The sequence below is a fragment of the Nicotiana tabacum genome, unplaced genomic scaffold, assembly GCF_000715075.1.
Source record: "Nicotiana tabacum cultivar K326 unplaced genomic scaffold, ASM71507v2 Un00443, whole genome shotgun sequence".
Lineage (NCBI taxonomy): Eukaryota > Viridiplantae > Streptophyta > Magnoliopsida > Solanales > Solanaceae > Nicotiana > Nicotiana tabacum.
Window position 1 is genome coordinate 1,311 of NW_027438680.1, and position 23,352 is coordinate 24,662.

Consider the following 23,352-nt stretch of genomic DNA (forward strand, 5'->3'; position numbering starts at 1 on the left):
AAACATATCATAGCTAATCCGTCTTTAATCATTTTCCCACCTTTACTCAAGTTAGCCTCTTCTTCTGGAGGGTGTTTTCAGCACAAACTTACAAACCTTAATAAGAAGTGAGTCCATAAATTCATAAGTTATGTTAAGCGGCGCCTTCCTGAGATTCCTTGGAAGGGCGACGTAAGGCTAAGCAACCGATGTCAGTGCAGTTACTATCCACCAACTGAAGTCCCATCCGTACGCTAGACGAGATTGTCAGTGCCATACGGGAAAACCAATGTCAAGAGCAATTAAGAGAACAGAAATGAAAATTGAGAATGAAAGAAAGCTTGATTGTATTAATGAAAGCTATTACAGAAAAGCAACACGATGTCTAGGGGAAGAGACACCAATACAGAGAATTATTTACTTGCTAGAAAGTTTGATTGCTTGATCCCTCCTAATAGTGCTTAAAAAAAATAAACCAAAGTTACAGGACTTGAACTAACTAAGCTAGAGAGACATAATGGAAATACATGAAATAAAACTACTCTATATTTACAATGAAAAGGACTTAGATTCCTACAAAGTAGAAGCCGGTCCGTTGGCAGCAACCTTGTCTTTAGCATCAGGATCTACGCGCGCGGCGCTGTTGGCATCTGCCTGTGGTTGGTCTATATCCCTAAACCTCACCACATGCTCACATGTAGTGTACATCAAATAGTAAACATTAGACCTATTAGTCTCTTTCAAAGAAACCTCATTAGGCATAGTCATTTAGAACCATACAGCACAACAGCACCATATCTCCTTCACAGGGTTGTAACTAGCGCTCGCCTCGGCGCTAATAGTATGAGGCGTAACGATGCGAGCCTCCAGCACTAATTGCCTATGTTGCGTTGCGATTTCAAAAAGGTGCTCGCCTCTGCCTGTGTAGCGAGAGGCGACTGTAGCGTCGCTTTTTAGGAAGAAAAAAAAAGCCAGCAGACCAGCGATTAAAAGAAAAAGGCCAGCAATTAGGGCTTTCAGCCATTTCTTTCTTCTTCAAGCTTCAAGCAGCACACCAGCGATTGTTTTCTCCTTCAAGTCGACCCAGCCACAGTAGAGCATCAGCAATTCTTCTTTCTTCTTCATCAGGTTCTTCTTCGAGTTTTTGCCTTTTTTTTTTCTTCCTTCTCCTTTCTCCTTTCTCCTTTCTTTCTTTCTTTCTTTCTTCCTTTTTCTTCTTCTCTTCTTCTTTTATTTTTTGCACTGTTGTTTTTGAATTTTGATCAAGCATATAGAGAGCTTTTTCTTTCTTTCATTGATTCTTTCTTCCTTCCTTTTTCTTCTTCTCTTCTTTTTTTTTCCTCTGTTTTTTCAATTCCTTCATGGGCAGAGGCAGAGATGTTCTTTTTAAACCTAAAATTTCCTCCTTTTTTCAGTTATACAGTAGAATTAATTGCATATTGACTTGATAATTTTTTCCTATAAAGCAATATTAAAATGGCGCCATCCGATGGTAATAAAAGAAATGATATAGCTTGAAATTATGCTATACAAGGCTCATCAAGATCCGCAATTAAATGCGTGTTTTGTGAAAAAACATATCATGGTGAAATAACTCGTCACAAATAACATTTGATTGGTGGATTTAAAAATGTAGTACAATGTCCTCTTTGTCCGCCTGATATTAGGGAGGAAGTAAAAGCATTTGTTGAGAAGAAAAACGTGACAAGAACTCAAATGAGTTATGAAGCATCGGTGGATCTTATTGATGAAGATGATGAAAAGAGACCTCCCCCCCCAAAAAAAAACCACTCAAAAGATATCTTCAAATAGTTCTAATGGGTCATCCACGGGGCATACGGTGACAAAAGCTCCTCTCAATCTTTATTTCTAGACAAAACAACAAGAAAAGGGAAAAAGTGATTCTGGTTCAGGTTTAGAAGCCAAGAAGATTTTGAGGGATCGCACCGTAAGTGCCTTTGCAACATGGATGTACGATGCAGGACTCCCTTTCAATTGTATTAACTACAAAACTTTTGATAAATTCATTGAGGCCGTAGGACAATATGGCCCAGGAATGAAGCCTCGTAGCTATCATGAAGTTAGAGTAACTCATCTTAAAAAAGAGGTAAAGAAGATAGGCAAAATTGTTGAGGAGCATAGAGTGGAATGGAATAAGTTTGAATGTTCCATTATGATGAATAAATGGACAGCACGGAATGAAAAAATAGTCATAAATGTGTTAGTGAATTCTCCAAGAGGTAGTATTTTTCTTGTATCTTACGTTGCTAGCAACTCTTCTACGGATGCAACCAAAATGTACAACTTGTTTGCAAAGACTATTGAGAAAATTGGAAAGGAAAATGTTGTACAAGTTGTTACCAATAACGCTAGTGAGAATGTTAGTGCGGTTAAGATGATGCAAGGTGTGTATCCACACATTTATTGGACTCCATGTGCTACCCATTGTATCAATTTGATGTTTGGTGACATATTCAAGGAAAACCCATAGGCTTCAGGTAACTTTAATATAGTTATCTTTAAAGCTTTAACTTGACAAGAGTGGGTTGCTCTAGTGGTGAGCACCCTCCATTTCCAACCAAGAGATTGTGAGTTCGAGTTACCCCAAGAGCAAGGTGGGAGTTCTTGGAGGGAGGGAGGCGAGGGTCTATCGGGAAACAGCCTCTCTACCCCAAGGTAGGGGTAAGGTCTGCGTACAAACTACCCTCCCCAGACCCCACTAGTGGGATTATACTAAGTGGTTGTTATTGTTGTTTAAAGCTTTAACTTAATTTATACTTATGTCCTATTAAGTATAAACTATAAAATTGTTATTGTTACTTTTACAGTTTTCACTAAGACCGTCAAGATATATTCTTACATCAGTTAGAGGCCATTGTTGTTGAATTTGATGAGGAAATTTACAAATGAAATAAGTTTGGTAAGACCGGCCATGACTAGATCTGCAACGGCTTTCTTAACTTTGCATAGTTTTTACTTGCAAAAGAAAAACTTGAGAAAGCTAGTTCTTTCAAATGAATGAAAAGAAAACAGATATGCAAAGGAAGTTGCGGGGAAAGAAACTGCCAAAATTCTTATTTCTCCATCATTTTGGAATGACGTCATTCGGGCTCTTAAAGTTGGTGGTCCTTTGATTAGGGCACTTCGTATGGTTGATGTGGAGAGAAATTCACCAATGGGCTATCTTTATGAAGCTATGGACAGAGCCAAAGAAACTATTAAAGTGTCATTTGAGGGAGGAAATATGAGAAAATTTTTGAGATTATTGATAGAAGGTGATCAGATCAACTCCATCGACCATGCGGCAGGCCATATTTTGAACCCGGGATTGTTTTACAAGAATAATAGAGATGGCACTTTAGATTCAAAGGTGTGGGTTGGATACCATAAATGTATTGAGAAGTTGGTCCCCGATGTAGCGATGGTAGATCAAATAGGGGGGGAGTTTGGTAAGTACACACAAGCAAATGGCCTATTTGGTTTACATGCGGCTATTAGAGCCAGAGACATAAGGTCGCCATACATATCCTTATAGCTTTAATTTAATTTATTTGATACTTATTAACTTTTAAAATATTTTTCTATAATTGAATGGCGGATGCAATTTGGTCATCAAACTCCAAACTTGCAAAAGTTTGCCGTCAAAGTACTAAGCTTAACTTGTAGTGCATCTGGATGTGAGAGAAATTGGAGCGTATTTGAACATGTAAGAAGCAGATTTATTATATTAATATATTCTATATTGTATTATTATTAGTATCTATTAATTACTCTCTATAACTTAATAGAGAGTAATAGAGAGTAATTTGTAGTGCTAAGCTTAACTTGTAGTACATCTGGATGTGAGAGAAATTGGAGCGTATTTGAGTATGTAAGAAGCAGATTTATTATATTAATATATTCTATATTGTATTATTATTAGTATCTATTAATTACTCTCTATAACTTATGCGCATATTCACTCCAAGAAAAGGAATAGGCTTGAGTTATCGCGTCTCTCGCCTCAGCGAAGCGGGCCCTCGTCACTATTTGTCGCCTCACGCTATGCAAAACACTGCTCCTTCACTACCTCAGTGAATATATGCGATACAGGACAAAAAATAATTTAAAATACTAACTACTGATTTTATCAGCACTCTTGATTCAAAGTACAAATAGATGGATGAACAATCGACAAATACTATCATGTCTACCAAAGATGATACATGAGGTAACTATAATTTAGATGTCCATAAGTGATGAGTAGTATGAAGGAAATTTTAGACAGAAACAAACCCAAATGAAATAAACAGCAGTAAAGATACATATTTCAGTAGTTAAATAAGCACTAAACTGTAGCTCCTATTGGGGGAAGATTCTCTTAAATGGAGCAATCATAGTAGTCAAATTTATGCAGTTAGCTCAGCATACAAAGATCTAAACCAGGTGGGTTCTCAAATCAGCTTATGGCCTTGGAAGGACATATATGAAAAGTAAAGATACCATACAAAGTGGCATGCTTTACTTGGCTGGTGACCAAAAAAGCAGTGCTCACTCAGGAGAACCTAAGGAAGAGAGGATTACCAATTTGCTCAAGATGTTATCTGTGTGGACAAGATGCAGAGACAATTAGCCATCTGTTTCTACATTGTTGAGTGACTAGTCAGCTGTGGGATCGGTTCCTCAACCTCAGGGGTTTTGAGATGGACAATGCCAAGGAAAACTTCTGAACTTTTGTCTAGCTGAAGCACAGGGGGAAACTCTAACTCTAACAAAGATAGATGGCAAATTGAAGATACAAGTAGCTGTGTAGCCCCACAGAGAAGATCAAGGTGAATTTTATTCTTCTTTTTAGTTTTTGGTGTAAATTAGAATATATTGATGATCCGAATGCAATCATAGAAGTTTTAGGCTCCTTATAAGAAGAACAAGGAGTTCGGGTTTTTGGTTTTTGTTTATACCTTCTCATGAGTAAATTTTGGCTTCCGGTACAAACTCTGTGCTGATGATTTTATTTATATATTGGATATGTTACTTTCTCCAAAAGAAATGTAGCTCTTATTTTGCATCTATGATGACTGACATTGAGATATCAACTAATCAAAGTCACAACAGCAAATGTATAGTTATTCTCACCACTAAAGGTACCAATCTGAAGATAAATCGTTAGCAAAGGTATAGTTATTCACAACTAAAGGTGCCAATCTGAAGACACATCATTTTAGTGAGCAAATACATTAACTATATTGGAAATGCAAAGAACACAAGAACATCGACACTAACTGTATGTATGGATAAAACTATTAATATCAGGAAACAACTATTGGCAATAGAGGAGCCATAAGGTGCCAGAAATGCCCACTTCTAAAGAAATTGTTATCAGGTAATTTACCTAAAAGGTCAACTATCGTACTCCAGATGAAAAATTGGAAACAACTTTCAATAGCTTAGGAAAAAGTAGAAGAGATTCAGAACCTCAAAAGGTTAAGTTGCAAGAGTGAAAGAAATGAATCGAATTCAACTCACAATGCCATAGCTTTGTTTCCCCAGAAAAAGCACATCAATTTTACTTTGTCTCTTCCACAGTATCATCAAAATCTGAATCACTGACATTATAGCCTAAAAAAGAAGAAATCATGAAGACGCATATTGGACTGATGCACGAAACCATTATAGTCAATAAAAGAGGTAGTCTGCACACCTGGGCGTTTATCACTCACTTTCCATGCTGAAGACTTACTCTTTGAAGCTCGGCTAATCCAAGCTCTTCCCTAGACCAAAAAATAATCATTCAGTCAAAGCATTTCGAACATCCGATGCCAAAAGCACCGACACATCTCCCACACACACAAATGCACATTTACAAAGAAGAGAGCTGATACCAGTCATAATTTTAAGTAAAATTCAACAGTTTCCAACGGATGTAATTATGCTGCTCTTTTCTTTGGAGTGATTTGGTTCACCAAAACTCTTCTGTTCATGAAACGTAGTCGAGAAACTTATTTCATCGGAAAGATCAACATTGATAAGTGGTTCAATCCATCTGTTTTCCTTATGTCACTAAGCAATTTACTAAGAAATTTATCCAATAATTTCTACATAAAGCACAAACTATCACTAAATCCAATGTATTAGCATTTATCTCTATATTTGGAGTTACTCTAGTTTTTTTTTTGGGGTCCCCTCTGACCTTCAACAATTAAGAGGAGAGCAAAACAGTTCAAGGCAATTGCATTTTTATGTTAAGATGACGGTCCCATTCTCTTTACTTATATGTATCTTCTTGGGTCACAGTGAAAAACTTCAAAACTCAAATGATGGGTCTCTCCCTGCTTATTAAAATGATAAAACCCATGACTATGACTCCACATCAATAGTTACTTATTCACGTCTTCCCTTTACCTTTAACAAAGTTGAACCGTTTTTACTTTGCAACCATGAAGATAATGATGAGAGTTCAAGGAAGATTGCAAATTTATGTTTAGAAATGCTCTTTTAGCTACTGTCTTTTACCATTTCTCTGTCTATATCTAGTAAATAGAAAACATGAATCTCTGCTTAGTTACTAAATCCAAAATTTTAACATGCTTAGAGCCCTAGTAGGTGAATATTACAGCATGTAAAGCAAGAACAGAGATAGTAAAATGCACAAAAACATGTGTTCGGCTAAGACAATATTTTCCATCGAACAGGGAATAACTTGCTTTCCCAAATATCACATTTCTTACTCTATATCACATTTCTTAGTCAATATTTTCAATCTTTAATACTAAAATTTGTCACCAAATCACTTTCTTCAAATCCTATCGTCAGGGGCAGGGCTAGTGTCCCAGTTACAAATTCGGAAGAACCCAGTAGCTTAGACACAGAGCCTGCATTTGATTCATTAGCCCGGTAAAGCTTTTCTAAAATCTAGAACTCATAAACTCAAAATCCTGGCTACTCTTATGCGGTTATCAACCATCGTGTATGAATATGATAAGTCACCTACTTTATAACCAATCAAACACAAAAAATATGAGAAAATGATTTCACCTTTTGCGGGTCTCTAGGGATGCCATAGCCACTATAATACATCTGACCCACAAGCACGTGCATAGTTGCATCCCCAGCTTTAGCCTCCTTAAGACTGTCTTGAAACCACCGCTTAACGCACTCCCCCACTACGTCGGCAAGCGGATGCCGCCGCTGTTCAGCCAAAGACTTGAAATTAGAGTTTGAACTCTCTTCCTCCATCTTTGATTTTATCTTGAGCCGCTGCTCCGACCATTCTCCGGCAACTCCTTTTGACTTTGGTGTCTCCGGGGATGAAATTGATGGCCTAATCCTTGATGTGGATTTGACTTGATGAGATGTTGTAAGGTGGAGTCTGTTAGAGCTGATGATTCTTGCAAATCCTTGATGAAGGGATTTCCCCATATAGTGTGTGCAAATTAAATCTACCAAATTTAAAGTATCTAGTTGTTTGTTTCCACAAAAGGGCCGTTTAAAATTAGACATTAGAATTTTAGGTAAGGAAGAATCAAGAAAGTGCAAAATTTAGAGATTTTTCTGTTCCTTTGCGTTAGCTGAATCATATGGTTCCCGGCTGACAGGCATTTTTAAAAAACAAAAAATTAAGGTATTCAAACAGTTTTAATGTGTCCATTATAAATTACTCAAAACAATAATAAACTATTGATACTGATCTTTTGCTTTATACTTTATTAAAAGATTTTTAAAACGTTTGATCGCTGAAATTATTACTCTTTTTCATTCCTTCTCGGGGAAATAGTCTCTCTATACTTCTAGGTACTTCTAGGGTAAGGGTTGCTTCATACATCTTATCCTCCCCAAACTTTAGACCCCACTTATAAAAATTACTGAATTTATTATTGTTATTGTTATTGTTTATTGTTGTTCGTCGGAGTTCATATAAATTTTTGAGTAGGGATAAGTTTGATTAAATCTTATTGGTGCTAGTGTCAATACGGTTCAGACAATTATTTTAAAAAATTTATATCATATTAATTTTTTTATTATTCTATTGTGTATAATTAATATTAATTTTTTTCAAAATTGTCCCAATCATTTCGATATTGCTTGCGTTTGATTAATTTTCGATAATTTTGTAAAAGTGTCACGTAAGAACGCACTGTTCCTAGAATATCTTATTTGTGAGAAATTTTATTCGGTAAGAGACAAAAGTAGTGTCGGTTATATGAGACTGTTATAGTGTCACTATTATAGGTGTGGGACCTTCGATTATATATCACTCGCTCTCTGTCACTCCTTCTCAGCTCACTAATTGAGACTTTTTCACGTAATCTCAGCTCACTAACTGAGACTTTTTCACGTAACCCCAACTCATTTCCTATTCTCTCTTTCTTATTTGTTATAATAATCTCAATCCACGACTAGCCTTGAGTTAATTAAATAATACTTGAGAGCGGCATTGACTAATATACAACTTCTAACATTTGTATTTTTTTTCCCATTCTCTCTCCATTTTAATTTGGGAATGAAAAACGAAAAATCAGGGAAATATTCGTGTTTGTGAGTAACTGAAAATATGGATTGCGAAAATTAAAAAATGACCGGGATACAGAAACCTGAATTTTTTTTAAACGTTTCAAAGTTGCAAATGGCTTTTTAATGAATTAAAAAAAATTAGTTGTGAATGAGAAACATCTCGAGCGTTAGAGTTACTAGTTCTAATTGGGAGAAAGTGTAATAGAGCTCACATGTTGTACTGCAATTCACTGACTGTGGTTAATTGATAGCTAGTAGTTAGCATGGTTAGTTAGTGAGTTAGGTTAAGTTAAATATAGTTACATGACAACTATCAATTAGTGGATCAGATAGGTAGTTACTATTTTGTATATATAAGAGTGTACAAGTCATTCACGGTAGAGGTCGGAAGATACAATCAGTAAATTCTCTAAGTTTGCATTATCTCTTCCTTTTGTATGATCGCAGCTTCATATTTCATTGATGATAGTTTACTGAATCGAGGGACTCTCACTGTGTTCTTACTTCTTCGTCGGAACCCTAATTTTTCGTCGCCCTAATTTTTCTCGAAAAACCTAACATTTGGTAGTAGGCGACGATTTTACAGGACAGAGTTTGATTCTGAGTGATTCATCTTGGTACAGTTCAATCATGGTTGATAATAACCCTCCATTGTACTTGCATCCTTCCGATGCACCTGGATCGTTATGTTTGGGTTTTTAGCTAATCGGCGCAAAACAACCACACTATGTGGAGTCAGGCTATAGAAGTATCACTTTTGACTCGAAATAAACTAGGTCATCAATAGTGTAGTTACCAGAGATAACTATGGTGATATATTTGCAAGCCTTTGGGATCGAGGTAATGCAATTGTTAAGTCATGGATAATGCCCAATGTGAGTTGTGATCTACTGAGTGACGTTTTTTTTTTCGCTCGAGTGCACATGCAATCTGGTTAGATTTTACGCGAACGATTTGATAAGATCAACACTTCTATTACTTACATAAGAAGATCTGCACTCTCATATAGTGGACATCCTCTATCTCAGCTTATTTTCCTAAGTTGAAGGACCTCTGGGATGAATATGACTCAATCATGTCTACTCCTCATGTGATTGTGAAAAGTTGAAGAAGTACTTTGTGCAATAACAGTATCAACCTTTATGGCAGTTCCCAATAGGTTTGAATGACCGGTATAGTCAGGCGTGCAACCAAATTCTGATTAAATCCAGGGTTCCTACTATCAATCAAGCTTATGCCATGATCCTTCAAGATGAGAGCCAGGGTTCCTACTATCAATCAGTCTAGAAGCTGAGAAATAATTACACAGTAGAGTGTGATTTTTGTCATGTAAAGGACATTCTACGGATAATTGCTTCAAGCCGATGAAATGTGATTATTGTAACATGAAAGGGCACCTTAAGGAGAATTTCTACAAGCTGAAGGGAAAAAGAGAGGTGTAATAGGGAACTTGGCACAGGTTGATGTTAATGCTACTAGAAATTTTAATGTCCTATCTATTCCATCAGTGTTCACTCAGGACTAGTATAACCAGATCTTGCGCATGCTGAATATGAGTACCATCACAGATGCCATTGCTCATATGGCAGGTATATCATTTCCTTTGTCTGCCTAGCCCTAGTCATTAATAGATAGTAGATACTGGTGCTACTAATCATATGATTAGTGATATGCATTGTTGTTGGATGGCTTTAAAGTAGGAAATGTGGGTCAAGTGCAGATGTCAACTGGTGACTCTGCTTAAATCAGTCATGTTGGGAGTTGTTCTTTGACCGGAGGTGACATACTTAAGGATGTCCTATATGTGCCAAATTTTAAATTTAACCTGCTTTCGGTTTTCAAAGTGACAAAGGATCTAAGATATTTTGCATCCTTCTATCCTGATTATTTCCTCTTTCAGGACCTTTTCAGTGGGAAGATGAAGGCGAAGGAACACGAAGGCCTTTATGTGTTGTAGTCCAATGTACAAGCTAAAGCAACTAAGAGCATCTATGATAACTCATACAATAAAAGGTTCATATATTTGATATAAAAGGATGGGTCATGTACCCATGGTTGTATTAAGAAAGCTTCATATGTTTTAGAAAACTAGTAATTTTCATTTAGAGCATTGATATTTGTCCTTTAAGTAGACAAACTAGAGTTCAATTTTCTCATAGTACCAATAGATCAACAGAACCCTTCCTGTTAGCTCATCTTGATGTATGAGGTCCTTTTAGAGTTTCTACTTATAATGGTATGAGATTTTTCTTTATTATTATAGAAATTACTCCGGGTGGACATGGAATTTTATGATGAGAGTTAAATTTGATGTCTCAAGCTTAATTAAATCTTTCATTGCTATGGTTTTGAATCAGTTTGGTTGCAAAATTAAGATATTTAGGTCTGATAATGGCTCGGAATTCTTTAATAGTATTTGTAGAGAATTTTTAGGGTGCATGGGATTGTTCATCAGAGTTCTTGCCCCTACACCCCACCGCATAATGGAGTGGTTGAAAGGAGGCATAGACATATCCTTGAGACAGCTAGAGCTATCAAGTTTCAAGCAGGTTTGCTTGCTAGATTTTGGTGTTGTTGCATTAAGGCGGCTATGTACTTTATCAACAGAATTTCTTTAACTGTTTTGGGTAACAAATATCCTTTTGAGTTGTTATATCGGAAAGTTCTTATTTGTCACATATGAGAGTGGTAAGTTGTTTGTGCTTTGCCACTATATTGCCTAGACATGACAAATATAGTCCTAGGGCAATTAAGTGTAATGATTCAACTAGTCGTTTTGAACTTTAGAACTTCATTCCCCTATTTGAGACTTTTCGTATATTTGTTTGATGATTTATAACTTGTTGGGATGGCTGGTTTGGTTCCCGAGGGGTTCCAGGGTGATTAAAAATACTTAGTTCCTAATTAGAGGCATAAGGTTAGAAGAGTTAACCAACGTCAATATTACGCGTAAAAAAACCCCAGATTAGTATTGTTAAGGTTCCAATAAATTTGTTTGATGATATTGGACTTGTACGTATTTTTAGTTCAGGTCACGGGAGGATTGGGGTTGATTCGGTGCTTTTAGTCGAAAGTTGGAATTTTAAACTTAAGAGAATTTGAGATTTTTGGTCAGGTGCTCGATTATTGGTATTGATGTTATTTTTTAGTAATTTGAGACACTGGACAAGTTTGTGTAGGGTATACAGACTTGTTAGAATGATTAGACGGGGTCCCGAGGGGCTCGGTTGAGTTTCGGGGTGATTTCAGATCATTTTGAGCTAAGTTGGATTTTCTGGTTTTCTGTTGTTAGTGGTGTGAATCGCGATCACATGGATTGTGTTTCAATGGCGTAAAAGGTTTTTCTAGGGGAAGTTTTGTCCTTCGCGATTGCGCGGGAAAGCTCGCGATCATGTAGTGTTAACTGGTGAAGCATCACGATCGCACGAGGATGTTCGTGACTGCGTAGGAGGATTCTGGGGGCCATGGTGTTTCTCTTTGCGATCTTATGCAGAGGGTCGTGATCTCATAGGTGTTTGCATGGTTTCTCTTCGTGATCGTGTGGCACTAGATCGTGAACGCAACTCACATTGTGGCTTTAGGGTATATTATATCCAGATTTCGGGATTTAGCCTATTTTTACCATTTTTGAGTTTTGGAGAACGGGAAGAGGAGATCTTGAAGAGGGATTTTACTACAATCTTGAGATTAAGTAATTTTTATTTGGATTTGATCATATATCTTGATTTTTCGTAGATTTCTACACCAAAACTATGGAATTAAAAGGTAAAATTTGGTATTTTGTCTACAACTTAAAAGAGTGTATTTTGATGTTTTGAATACTAATTTAGACTCAAATTTGGAAATTAATCACATATTTGGACTCATGGGGTTATTCAACAAGATTCAACCCTAGATGCGAATTTTAACCATGTGGGCCCGAGTTGACTTTTGTTGACTTTTTGAGATTTGATTATTGAAGCTTTATTATTTGAAATTAATTTTTATGACTTTATTTGACCTTGTTAAGTATTGTTGGCTAGATTTAGAGGGTTTAGAGGTCACGGATAGAGGGAATGTCTTATTGGACGATGGAGGCTTATTTCGGAAGAGGTAAGTATCTTTCCTAATCTTAGTTTGAGGAAAAATGCCTTAGGATATGACCTTGTTTGCTAATTGTAGCGTGTTGAGGAAAACTTATATGCGAGGTGACGAGTGTATATGCGGGTGTCATAGTTTATTCATGTTCGGGGTAGATTTTTAGCTTCTCTATGGCTTGTTTAGCTGTGTATTCTTTTTGACTTGTGCTTTATTTTGATTGTATGACTACGTGAGCATATTTATTCATGCTAGAGATCATGTTTAAGTTTATGATATCATCATTTGGCATGACGGCCTATTCTTAAGATGTTGATATACATGATTTAGCTGTAGTCATACTTTACATCTTAAACATACATCTGTAACTCTATTTATTATGTCCTTGTGCATATTATTTATTATCTCTTGAGCATATGCATACATTCTTGGAGACAAAGATCTTGATATATATTGGTATGCCCATGGCACATTTGGACTTTATGAGCGAATCGACATCATTATGGAACGAGGTTTCTGCCGTACAACGTGTGAAAACAGATCCACCCCTAGGTTCGCTCTCCTATGTTCTCTCTTGGTGGCGTACATACAGAGTTTATGAGACACTAATGAGCGTCAGTTTGGGATGGTATTGGTTGATGAGTTGGACGTAAAGGTGGAAGCTTTGATCTCCGAAGTGAATCCTTTATTTTATACCATGCATTTTACTCCCTCCGTTTCAATTTAGATGATGTAGTTTGACTTGGCACAAAGTTTAAGGAAAAAAAGAAGACTTTTGGAATATCTGGTCCTAAAAGCTTAAGGGGCAAAAGTTTTGTGAGGCAATAACTTTTTTATGGCTATAAAAACTTTTCATTAAGGGTAATGTGAGTAAAATAAAAAGTTTAAAGTTAAATTATTTTCAAATATAGAATGTGTCATTCTTTTTTAAACAGACTAATAAGAAAATTGTGTCATCTAAATTGAAACAGAAGGAGTATATATTTTCTATGCATATCTTCTAAACTCCTACTTGATGCCTCTGTTATGTGCATTGGTTTTGGTAGGCGAGATAGTACGATTCATGATTTAATGTATAATTCATGGTATAACTCTTTCCATTGCTTGCTATGTATATGCTTGAACTGTATAGGTATATTTGCTATTGAGTATCATATGACTTGAATCTCGCAACTGCTTCACCGAGGTTAGTCTTGATACTTATTGAGTACACATTGTCTTCATACTCATACTACACTTCTACATATTTTTGTGCATAATCTTGCATTGGCACTAGTGAATTTCAGGAGGGTGCCCAATAGCTGACTTAAGAGACTTGAGGTAGTACTGCTTGATCAACCGTAGACCGTTGAAGTCACCTTCTTTTCATTTTCATACTGTTTATCTTATTCATATAGTACTATTGTACTTATGAGACTCAGTTGTATTTTCTCTTAGTATCTCATGACTTCATACTACCAGATTTTTGGGAGTTATTTTGTAGTATTACCACTGTTGGTTGATGTTGTGAGACTTATTATGCTTTATTTATATCATGTTTGCATTTTACCCCATGTCTTACTTATTTTGGTTAATTTGGATGTTGGCTTATCTAGCGGGTTGGGTTAGGTGTCATCACGACAATGGTGAGATTTTGGATCGTGTCAAAGTTGGTATCAGAGCTCTAGGTTCATGGGTGCTATGGGTCATGAGCATGTCTAGTAGAATCTTGTGGATCGGTATGGAGACGTCTCTATTTATCTTCCAGAAGGGGATGAGACATTTAGGAAACTTCACTTTCTTTATTCCTCGATGTGCCACTTTGTTTCATCTTGATGTTTGAATTTTTACTCTATTATTATCTCATAGATGGTGAGGACGCGTTCATCTGCAACTGGTAAGTAGGAGCCAGCCGCTACTAGAGGTAGAGGTAGGGGCAGAGATAGGGCTGGAACCTAGACTAAGGCACGTGCAAAGGAACCTAGAGGTGAAGCACATGCAGCTACTCATGCTCGTGCTAGGGTCGTTTTTGAGGAGCCACCTATAACTCCAAAGGTGGACCAAGTTCCAGATCAGGTTGTTCTACCGGGTCCAACTCAGGTTTCAAGGGATTTAATGCTACTCTAGTGCTTTAGGACACTATGGTTTAGATTTTAATTTACTTCGACGATTTCATAGGTCAGGATAATTTCTGTGGTCCTCGCTACTTCTTAAGCTGGAGGGGTAGCACAGACCCCATCTACTCACACTTCAAAGCTAGCCGTCGCTATGTTTCACACTCTAGGAGTTCTTGTTATTCTACCAGTTGAGATAGTTCAGCCTATTATTGTGGTTAGGCCTGAGGCTAGGCCTATTGTATTTGTTGATGAGTAGAATATGATGAATCGGTTCCTGCAGTTAGATCTTCCACATTTGATTGTAATCCCACAACTGATGCTCAGGACTTTTTGGATAGGGCCATGAGAGTTTTCGCAACTTGGGCCTTGTGGAGTCCAATGTAGTTGATTTCACTACTTTTCAATTAAGAGGGCCAATCAAGATGTGGTGGCATACTTATGAGCAGAGTAGACCAGCAGGGTCACTTCCTCTCACTTGGACTCAGTTTTTGACTCTTTTTCTGGAGAAGTTCATTCTACTCACTTGGAGACACGAGCAATGCAGTTAGTTCGAGCACTTGCAGTTGGATGTTAAGACAATTACTCAATATGATAAACAGAGTTGTCGTGCGATGCAGCTTTTCCGATTCCCTCCGAGATGGAGAAGGTATGAAGGTTTATTGAGGGTCTTAATTACGGTATCATGTATAGGATGGCACGAGAGGTTGAGATGGAGACTACCTTTTACCAGGCTATAGAGATTGCAAGGAGGTTGGAGTGTATCCCTAGGTAGGAGAGAGAGAGAGAGAGAGAGAGAGAGAGAGAGAGAGAGAGAGAGAGAGAGAGAGAGAGAGAGAGAGAGAGAGAGAGAGAGAGGAGAGGAGAGAGAGTCCAAGAAGCCTCATGGTACTAGAGGATTTAGTGGTGCCCACTTTTGGGAAAAGGGCCATTATGGTAGAGGCCATCTTGGCAGGCCATTTCAACAGTTAGCCATGGGTTCCAGAGTGCTCATTTAGGATAATTGTCATATGGAATATCTACCATACGTGGTTCTTTAAGGGGGTATTCTGGTCGTCTGGGTAAGACTCAGTCCTAGCAGCCACACCAGTAGAGGAGTAGCTAGGGTAGAGATTCGAGGCATATAATGAGGGATTATCCCAGGCTTTGGAGTGGTATATCTCAGGATGGTACTTAGGCTATGATTCTACTCTAGTTGCTACACCATTTGCCCAACCAGCTAGAATTAGAGTTCATGCAGTTAGAGGTTACCCTAGAGGTAGAGTCTAGGCGGGTGAAGGCCAGGCTCATTGTTATGCTTTTCCTAGTAGTCTCAGAGGCAGTTGTAACCGATGCAGTATTTACATGTATTGTTTTAGTCTATCATATAGATGCTACGGTATTGTTTGATCTAGGTTCTACTTATTCGTATGTGTCATCTTACTTTGCATCATATTTGGGTATGACTCGTGATTCTTTGGATATTCCTATTTATGTGTCTACGCTTATTGGAGATTCTATTATGGTAGATTGGGGTTGTCGGTCTTGTGTAGTTACTATTAAATGATATGATACGATCGTTGATGTTTTGTTGTTGGATATGGTTGATTTTGAGGTGATTCTTGGCATGGATTGGTTATCTTTGTATCATGCTATCTCGGATTGTCACACTAAGATTGTGACTTTAGCTATACCGGAGTTGCATAGATTAGAGTAGAGAGGGTATCTTGGTCATTCTATTGGTAGGGTGATTTCATTTTGAAGGCTCGGCGTATGGTTAAGAAGGGATGTCTAGCATATTTGTCTTTTATTCGGGATTCTAGTGCAGAGGTTTCTTCTATGGTTCAGTATCAGCTATGACAGAGTTCTCAAAGGTGTTCCGCATGTATTTGCCGGGTATGCCACTAGATAGGGTGATTGATTTTGGTATTGACTTAGTTTCTGGCACATAGCCATATCTATTCTACCCTACCGCATGGCTCTAGTGGAGTTGAAGGAATTAAAGAAGAAGTTGCAAGATTTTCTTGATAAGGGATTCCTTAGATTGAGTGTTTCTCCTTGGGGAGCACCTGTGTTGTTTGTGAAGAAGAAGGATGGTGCTATGAAAATGTACATTAATTATAGGCAGTTGAACAAGTTTACTATCAAGAACAAGTATCCATTGCCTTGTATTGATGATTTGTTTGATTAGCTTCAGTGTGCTAAGGGTATTCTCTAAGATTGATTTGAAATCGGGTTATCATTAGTTGAAGATTAGGGCTTCGAATATCCTTAAGATAGCTTTTATGACTCGTTATGATCATTATGAGTTCTTGGTGATGTCATTTGGTTTGACTAGTGCTCCAGTAGCATTCATAGATTTTATGAACTAGGTGGTCAAGCCTTATTTGGACTATTTATGATAGTGTTATTAACGACATCTTGGTTTACTCTCGTAGTAGGAGGAGCATGACACTGGAAGCAATAAGACTGTTGTGGTTTTTAATTCTCAGTGACGGGAGAAGCTCAGACTTGGGTTAATTCTCTCCTCATAAACTCCATCACTACTTGGGAGGAATTAGTCGAGCAGTTTTTTAACAAATTCTACCCACCCAATAAGACTGCCAAGCAAGTTGATGAGATATTGAGCTTCATGCAGAAACCAGCTGAAACATTGCAAGAAACGTGGGAGAGGTTTAAGGGGATGTTGGTCAAGTGTCCATACCATGGCATTCCTGATCAGATGTTGGGGCAAAGGTTCAATATGGGATTGACAGACAGCTAGAAGGACAATGTTGATGCTTCAGCAGGTGGAGCATTTTCGAGCAAATCATTCAAAGAATGTAAGGTCTTACTTGATAAAATGGTTCAAAACTCAGGATGGAAGATAAGAGACTTTACAATCACTCAAGTAGTTCACTCAGTAGCGCTAAACCCAAACAACTTCATGGCAACGAATATGGCTACCATGATGACGCAATTGAGTATCCTAACCAAAAAGATTGATGAGTCAGGCCAAAAGCAGGTGCACATAGTTGACACGACAAATGGAGGATTATGCACACCATGCATTAATCAGCCATATGTGTGCTCGTGGAGTGGTGAGAGGGACAATCATAACTATCAAGAGAATATGAACTATGTGGGCAACTATGGAGGCCAGAGACAAAGTGGTCAGACTTGGGGACAACAGAATCAACAATATAGGCCAGCACAACAACAATACAATAATAATAATCTCGGAGTTGTACGACCACAGGGTCAGGTTGTGCCTTATCAATGAAAATAAGGGTACAATTAGCAGAATCAACAACTAGCTTATCAACAACCTCAACAACAACAGATAGTGAGACAAGATGATGGGTTATTCAAAATTAAAGGAATGCTGCAAGAACTCATTGGGTCCAGCGGGAAATGGAAGAAAAGGTCCACCAGATGCAAGAAAAGGCACACCAGATGCACGAAAAGGTAGTATCACATGACTCAACTATCAAGGGCATTGAGATTCAACTAGGGCAAATATCCATGGCCCTTAACAATTGTCATCAAGGGACATTACATGCGGACACACATGTTAACCCGAAAGAGCAGGGCCCGAAGCAGTTGATGGTTGTGAGTCTAAGAAATGGTAGAGATCTTGATTTAGTGCAAAAAATTTCTCGAGAGGGCCGACCAACTAAAATACTTGTGTCAGTGCCAATTGGGGTAGATGAGTCAACTAAGCTAACAGAAGTAAGAGTGCAACCAGCCCAGGAGGAACTAAACAAGGAAAAAAAGGTTGCAAATAAGACTGAGAAAGTGCAAGAGAAGGCATTAGAAAAAGTGCCTGAGCAGGATATAACTCAAACCATAGGAAAGAAGTGACCCCCGGCACCCTTCCCGCAAAGGCTGGCCAAATATCAGAAGGATGAGTATATATAAGAAATTCATGGAGATGTTGAAGCAGATTCAGGTGAACATCACATTGATTGATGCCTCGAGGGATATTCCTGGTTATGCAAAAATGAAGAAGGACTTGATGTCTCGCAAGTTCGACTTTCAAGACTTGGCAACTGTTACACTGACTAAGACTTATAGTGCTATCATGACGAGACCCATAGTTGATAAGCTATCCGACCCAGGGAGTTTCACAATCCCGTGCACAATAGGCAGCTATGCTTTTGCTAAAGTATTGTATGATTTGGGGGCGAGAATAAACTTGATGCCCTTGTCTATCTATAAAAGGTTAGGCATTTGAAGAGAAATACCCACATCCATGTTACTACAAGCTAGCCGACCGAATGGTGAAGAGGGCATCAGGTATACTTGATGATGTACTTGTGCAGGTTGGAAAGTTTGTGTTTCCAGCAGATTTTGTCATTTTGGACTGCCAGGTTGATGAAGAGATTCCCATAATTTTGGGAAGGCCATTCTTGGACACAGGGAGATCTCTGATTGATTGTGAAACTGGGGAGCTAAAGATGAGACTAAACAATGAATAAATAATGTAATGTGCAGAAGTATATGCGGCAACCCAGTGAGTTTGCTAATTGCTCTCTGATTGAAGCCGTGGATGTGATTATGGAGGAGAAAGATGAGGCACTGAACGCAAAAGACCCCCTAGTAGCCTGCCTTATGAACTTAGAAGAAGTAGATAGTGAGGACTTGGCGGAGTGGGTTTTGTCCTTTGAAGGCCAGGGTTACTCGAAAAGAGAGCTCGAATTCGATCCTTTACACTTAGAAGAAAGAAAGACTCGTCCAGCTAAGCCATCAATTGAAGAGCCACCACAGTTGGAGCTAAAACCGTTACCATCTCACCTTAGGTATGCTTTCTTGGGACCTAGCTCGACATTACCTATTATTATCTTATCTGGTTTATTAGACGTGCAGGTAGAACAACTTTTGCAGGTTCTGAAGGAGTGCAAGACTGCAATTGGGTGGACCATTGCACACATAAAGGGTGCCAGCCCAACGTTTTGTATGCATAAGATTCTACTGCAATATGGGCACAAACCGTCCAGAGAACATCAAAGAAGGATGAACGCCAACATGAAAGAAGTGGTGAAGAAAGAAGTGATTAGATGCGGGAATCATCTTCCCCATCTCTGACAGCAACTGGGTCAGCCCAGTTCAGTGTGTGCTAAAGAAGGGTGGGATGACTATAGTGCAAAAGGAGAACAACGAGTTGATCTCAACAAAAAAAATTACGGGATGGCGAATTTGTATGGATTATAAAAGATTGAACAAGGCCACCCGAAAAGACCATTTTCTGATGCCATTCATTGGTCACATGTTAGATAGATTGGCAGGGAGGTCTCACTTCTGCTTCCTAGATGGATACTCGGGGTATAACCAGATCTCTATTTCCCCAGAGGATAGAAAGAAAATGTCATTTACCTATCCGTATAGCATATATGCCTTTCGGAGAATGCCGTTTGGCCTATGCAATGCACCGCCACATTCCAAAGGTGCATGATAGCCATCTTCACAGATATGGTAGAGGACATAATGGAGGTTTTTATGGATGATTTCTCAGTGGTGGGGAACTCATTTGATGACTGCCTATTGAATTTGAAAAGAGTTTTGAAGAGGTGTATAGAGACTAATCTGGTACTGAACTGGGAAAAATGTCATTTCATGGTACAAGAAGGTATAGTCTTGGGACACCTGGTATCAAGTAAGGGCATTGAAGTGGATTGTTCTAAGGTTGATGTAATTGAGAAGTTGCCTCCACCCACTTCCGTCAAGGCCATAAGAAATTTCCTTGGTCACGCTGGCTTCTACAGGCAGATTATAAAAGACTTTTCCAAAATTGCTAACCCTTTGTGTAAATTGCTTGAAAAAGATCACCCTTTTTGTGTTTTCTGATGACTGCAGGGTAGCTTTTGAGGAGTTGAAGAAGGGACTGGTAACTGCACCAATCATAGTGGCACCTGAACAACTTTTTGAGCTGATGTGTGATGCAAGCGACTATGTTGTGGGAGCAGTTCTTGGGCAGAGAAAAGATAAAGTCATGCATCCAATCTACTATGCGAGTAAAACCTTAAGTGGTGCCCAACTGAATTACACAATGACCGAGAAAGAGATGCTAGCAGTGGTGTTCGTATTTGACAAATTCAGGTCATACCTGATAGGCTCTGAAGTAATTGTTTATACTAACCATGCTGCTCTCAAGTACCTAATTCTGAAAAAGAAGTCAAAGTTGAGCCTGATTCGATGGGTGCTACTGCTGCAAGAGTTCGACTTGGAAATTTGTGACCAAAAGGGAACGGAAAACCAAGTTGCTGATCACTTGTCTAGGCTTGAAGGAGTTGAAAAGAGGGTTGAGTTGGAAGAGATTATGGAGACTTTCCCAGATGAATAACTTTTAGCCACGAGCCTTGAGGTAGCGCCATGGTATGCCGATATTGCAAACTACCTGGCCAGCGATATTGTTCCCTATGACTTGTCCTTTATGCATAAGAAAAAGTTCTTTCGTGATTGTTGCATGTATTTCTGGGATGAACCATATTTATTTAGGATTTGTATTAATAACATGATCCAGAGATGTATTCCCAAGATAGATCAAGCTTTTGTTTTGCAGGCATGTCATGCTTCGCCTTATGAAGGCCATTTTGGAGGAGTAAGAACAGCTGTTAAAGTATTGAAGTCGGGATTTTATTGGCCGCCGTTGTTTAAAGATCCACACTTTTCGGTAAAGGGATGTGATGAGTGCCAACGGATGGGGAATATTACCCCTTGACATGAGATGCCCATGAACCCAATTCAAGAGGTGAAAGTATTTGATGTATGGGGAATCGATTTTATGGGACCATTTGTCAGCTCATATGGCAACAAATACATACCGCTAGCTGTGGACTATGTCTCAAAATGGGTAGAAGTCGTGGCACTCCCAACAAATGATGCAAAGGGAGTTATTGGTTTTCTAAGAAAAATTATTCACCCGATTTGGCACTCCAAGAGCGATCATCAGTGATGGAGGCGCCCACTTCTGCAACCGAGCCTTTGAAAGGTTGTTGGAGAAATATGGCATTCGCCATAAGGTTTCCACTCCGTATCATCCGCAAACAAGTGTGCAAGTGGAGGTGTCAAACAGAGAAATCAAGAGTGTTTTGACCAAAACTGTAAATGCTACTCGGACTGATTAGGTGAGAAAAATGGATGATGCACTATGGGCCTACCGCACTGCATTCAAATCTCTGATTGGTATGTCACCATACAATTTGGTATTTGGAAAGGCGTGTCGCTTATCGGTGGAGTTAGAGTATAGAGCTTTTTGGGCGTTAAGGCAATTAAATCCTGACTTGGTGGCCATTGGTAAGAGTAGAGTCACAGAGCTGCATGAACTTGATGAGTTCCATTACCATTCTTTTGAGAGCACCGGGCTGTACAAAGAAAGGATGAAGATGATGCACGATAAACATATTCAACAGAGAATTTTCAAACCCGGAGATGTCGTGTTGTTGTATAACTCAAGATTGAAATTATTTTCGGGTAAGCTGAAATCTAGATGGTCGGGACTATTTAGAGTTGTGCAAGTGTTCTCAAGTGGAGGTATAGAAATTGAATATGAGGATGGAACGAACGGGTTTAGAGTCAATGGGCAAAGGTTGAAACATTACTTTGGTGTGGATGAGGAAAACGTTGTATCGGTGATTCATTTGAAGAAGCCTCAAGTGTTGAGTGAACCTTGAGTTCGATTTTTTGCGTTGTGCCGCGACGTTAAATCATGCACTTCATGGGAGGCAACCCATTGTAATGTTGTATTCGTCATGACGTGACATTAACTAGGGGGCTCGTTAGGAGAAGCTTAACTAGAATTTTCTTTTTGGTTTTAGGCACTAACAAGTTTTTAGTTAAATCTTGGTGTTTGAACATGCACTGGAACACGTTGGGAGGTCATAATGCTTGGAGTAGTTCACAAAATTGAATGAAAACCACCTAAGTACACTCCGGACCTCGCCAAGCGAGGCACGAATCATGTGAAATAGCTGGCATCGCGCGCTCTAAAGCGCCCTGGACCTCGCTGCCTACCTCGCGCAGCACAGTCTGTGGCGCAATGGACCGTGTTGTATCCCTCACGCCGCACATATCCTAGCACGCTCATCCTTGATATAGAGCTCATGTCGTCCAGTCTCTTGCTCGCTACCCATCTCGCGTCGTCAAGCTGTAGCAAGATCCACTTCGCAGCAGACCTCGCGGCGCCAGGTAAGTTTGTTTTTTATTTTTATTTTTTTCTTTTCTTCTTCTTTTCCTTTCTCTTTAAACCACCACACATACACACAACCCTTAATTAAAATACCCGCCTAACCCCATACAAATAACCTCTAACCCTTCCCCTTTTTCTTTAACTTTTCCAAACCCTCCCAACTCACTGCCTGCCTCTTTCTCCCCCTTCACTCACAATTTCCCCAACTCCCCTATCATATATTCATTCTTTCAAACATCACAACTAACTGAAGAACAATCATCTTTCTCAAATATCTAAGGTATGAACTCTTCTCTCTCTCCTTCCTTTATTTTGGGTTGCTTGAGGTACAAATTGCATCTTGAAAACTTATGAATGTCTTGAATGAGAAGTTGTGCATGCTTGTCCCAATACCATTAAACCCCCATAGGAATGGTATTGTTGTTGTTTACACGGGTGATAGCACTAAATTCTCAAGCTGGTTTGGGAGGGTGAGGCAATCCCTTATCCACACAAGCACTTCCATAGCACTAGTACACGCCAAGTGTTTGTCAAAATGACTCAAAGGCATTCCTTGTCCCCATTGGA

General features: G+C 38.7%; 4 protein-coding genes and 1 non-coding gene across 5 annotated transcripts; 3 read left to right on the top strand and 2 right to left on the bottom strand.

The window, feature by feature from the left end:
• Positions 1–309: 309 nt before the first annotated feature.
• Positions 310–7,571, bottom strand: LOC142179248 (uncharacterized). Its single transcript, XM_075248976.1, has 3 exons — positions 6,994–7,571; positions 5,660–5,729; positions 310–5,577 (listed from the first exon to the last, which is right to left on the bottom strand). The coding sequence occupies exons 1-3, from the start codon at positions 7,456–7,458 to the stop codon at positions 5,525–5,527; spliced, it is 588 nt and encodes a 195-aa protein (XP_075105077.1). The 5' UTR covers positions 7,459–7,571; the 3' UTR covers positions 310–5,524.
• LOC142179247 (uncharacterized) lies at positions 1,949–3,514 on the top strand. Its single transcript, XM_075248975.1, has 2 exons — positions 1,949–2,384; positions 3,006–3,514. The coding sequence occupies exons 1-2, from the start codon at positions 1,949–1,951 to the stop codon at positions 3,512–3,514; spliced, it is 945 nt and encodes a 314-aa protein (XP_075105076.1).
• Positions 7,572–17,223: 9,652 nt separating the features above from the next.
• LOC142179251 (small nucleolar RNA R71) lies at positions 17,224–17,330 on the bottom strand. The gene has a single exon (XR_012707317.1). It is a non-coding gene; the product is annotated as a small nucleolar RNA R71 (small nucleolar RNA).
• A 1,195-nt stretch (positions 17,331–18,525) lies between these two features.
• LOC142179249 (uncharacterized) lies at positions 18,526–20,940 on the top strand. Its single transcript, XM_075248978.1, has 5 exons — positions 18,526–18,765; positions 18,827–18,970; positions 19,095–19,554; positions 20,113–20,362; positions 20,454–20,940. The coding sequence occupies exons 1-5, from the start codon at positions 18,526–18,528 to the stop codon at positions 20,938–20,940; spliced, it is 1,581 nt and encodes a 526-aa protein (XP_075105079.1).
• A 793-nt stretch (positions 20,941–21,733) lies between these two features.
• Positions 21,734–22,270, top strand: LOC142179250 (uncharacterized). Its single transcript, XM_075248979.1, has one exon. It carries the CDS (start codon positions 21,734–21,736, stop codon positions 22,268–22,270), a length of 537 nt encoding a protein of 178 aa, XP_075105080.1.
• The last annotated feature ends 1,082 nt before the right edge of the window (positions 22,271–23,352 follow it).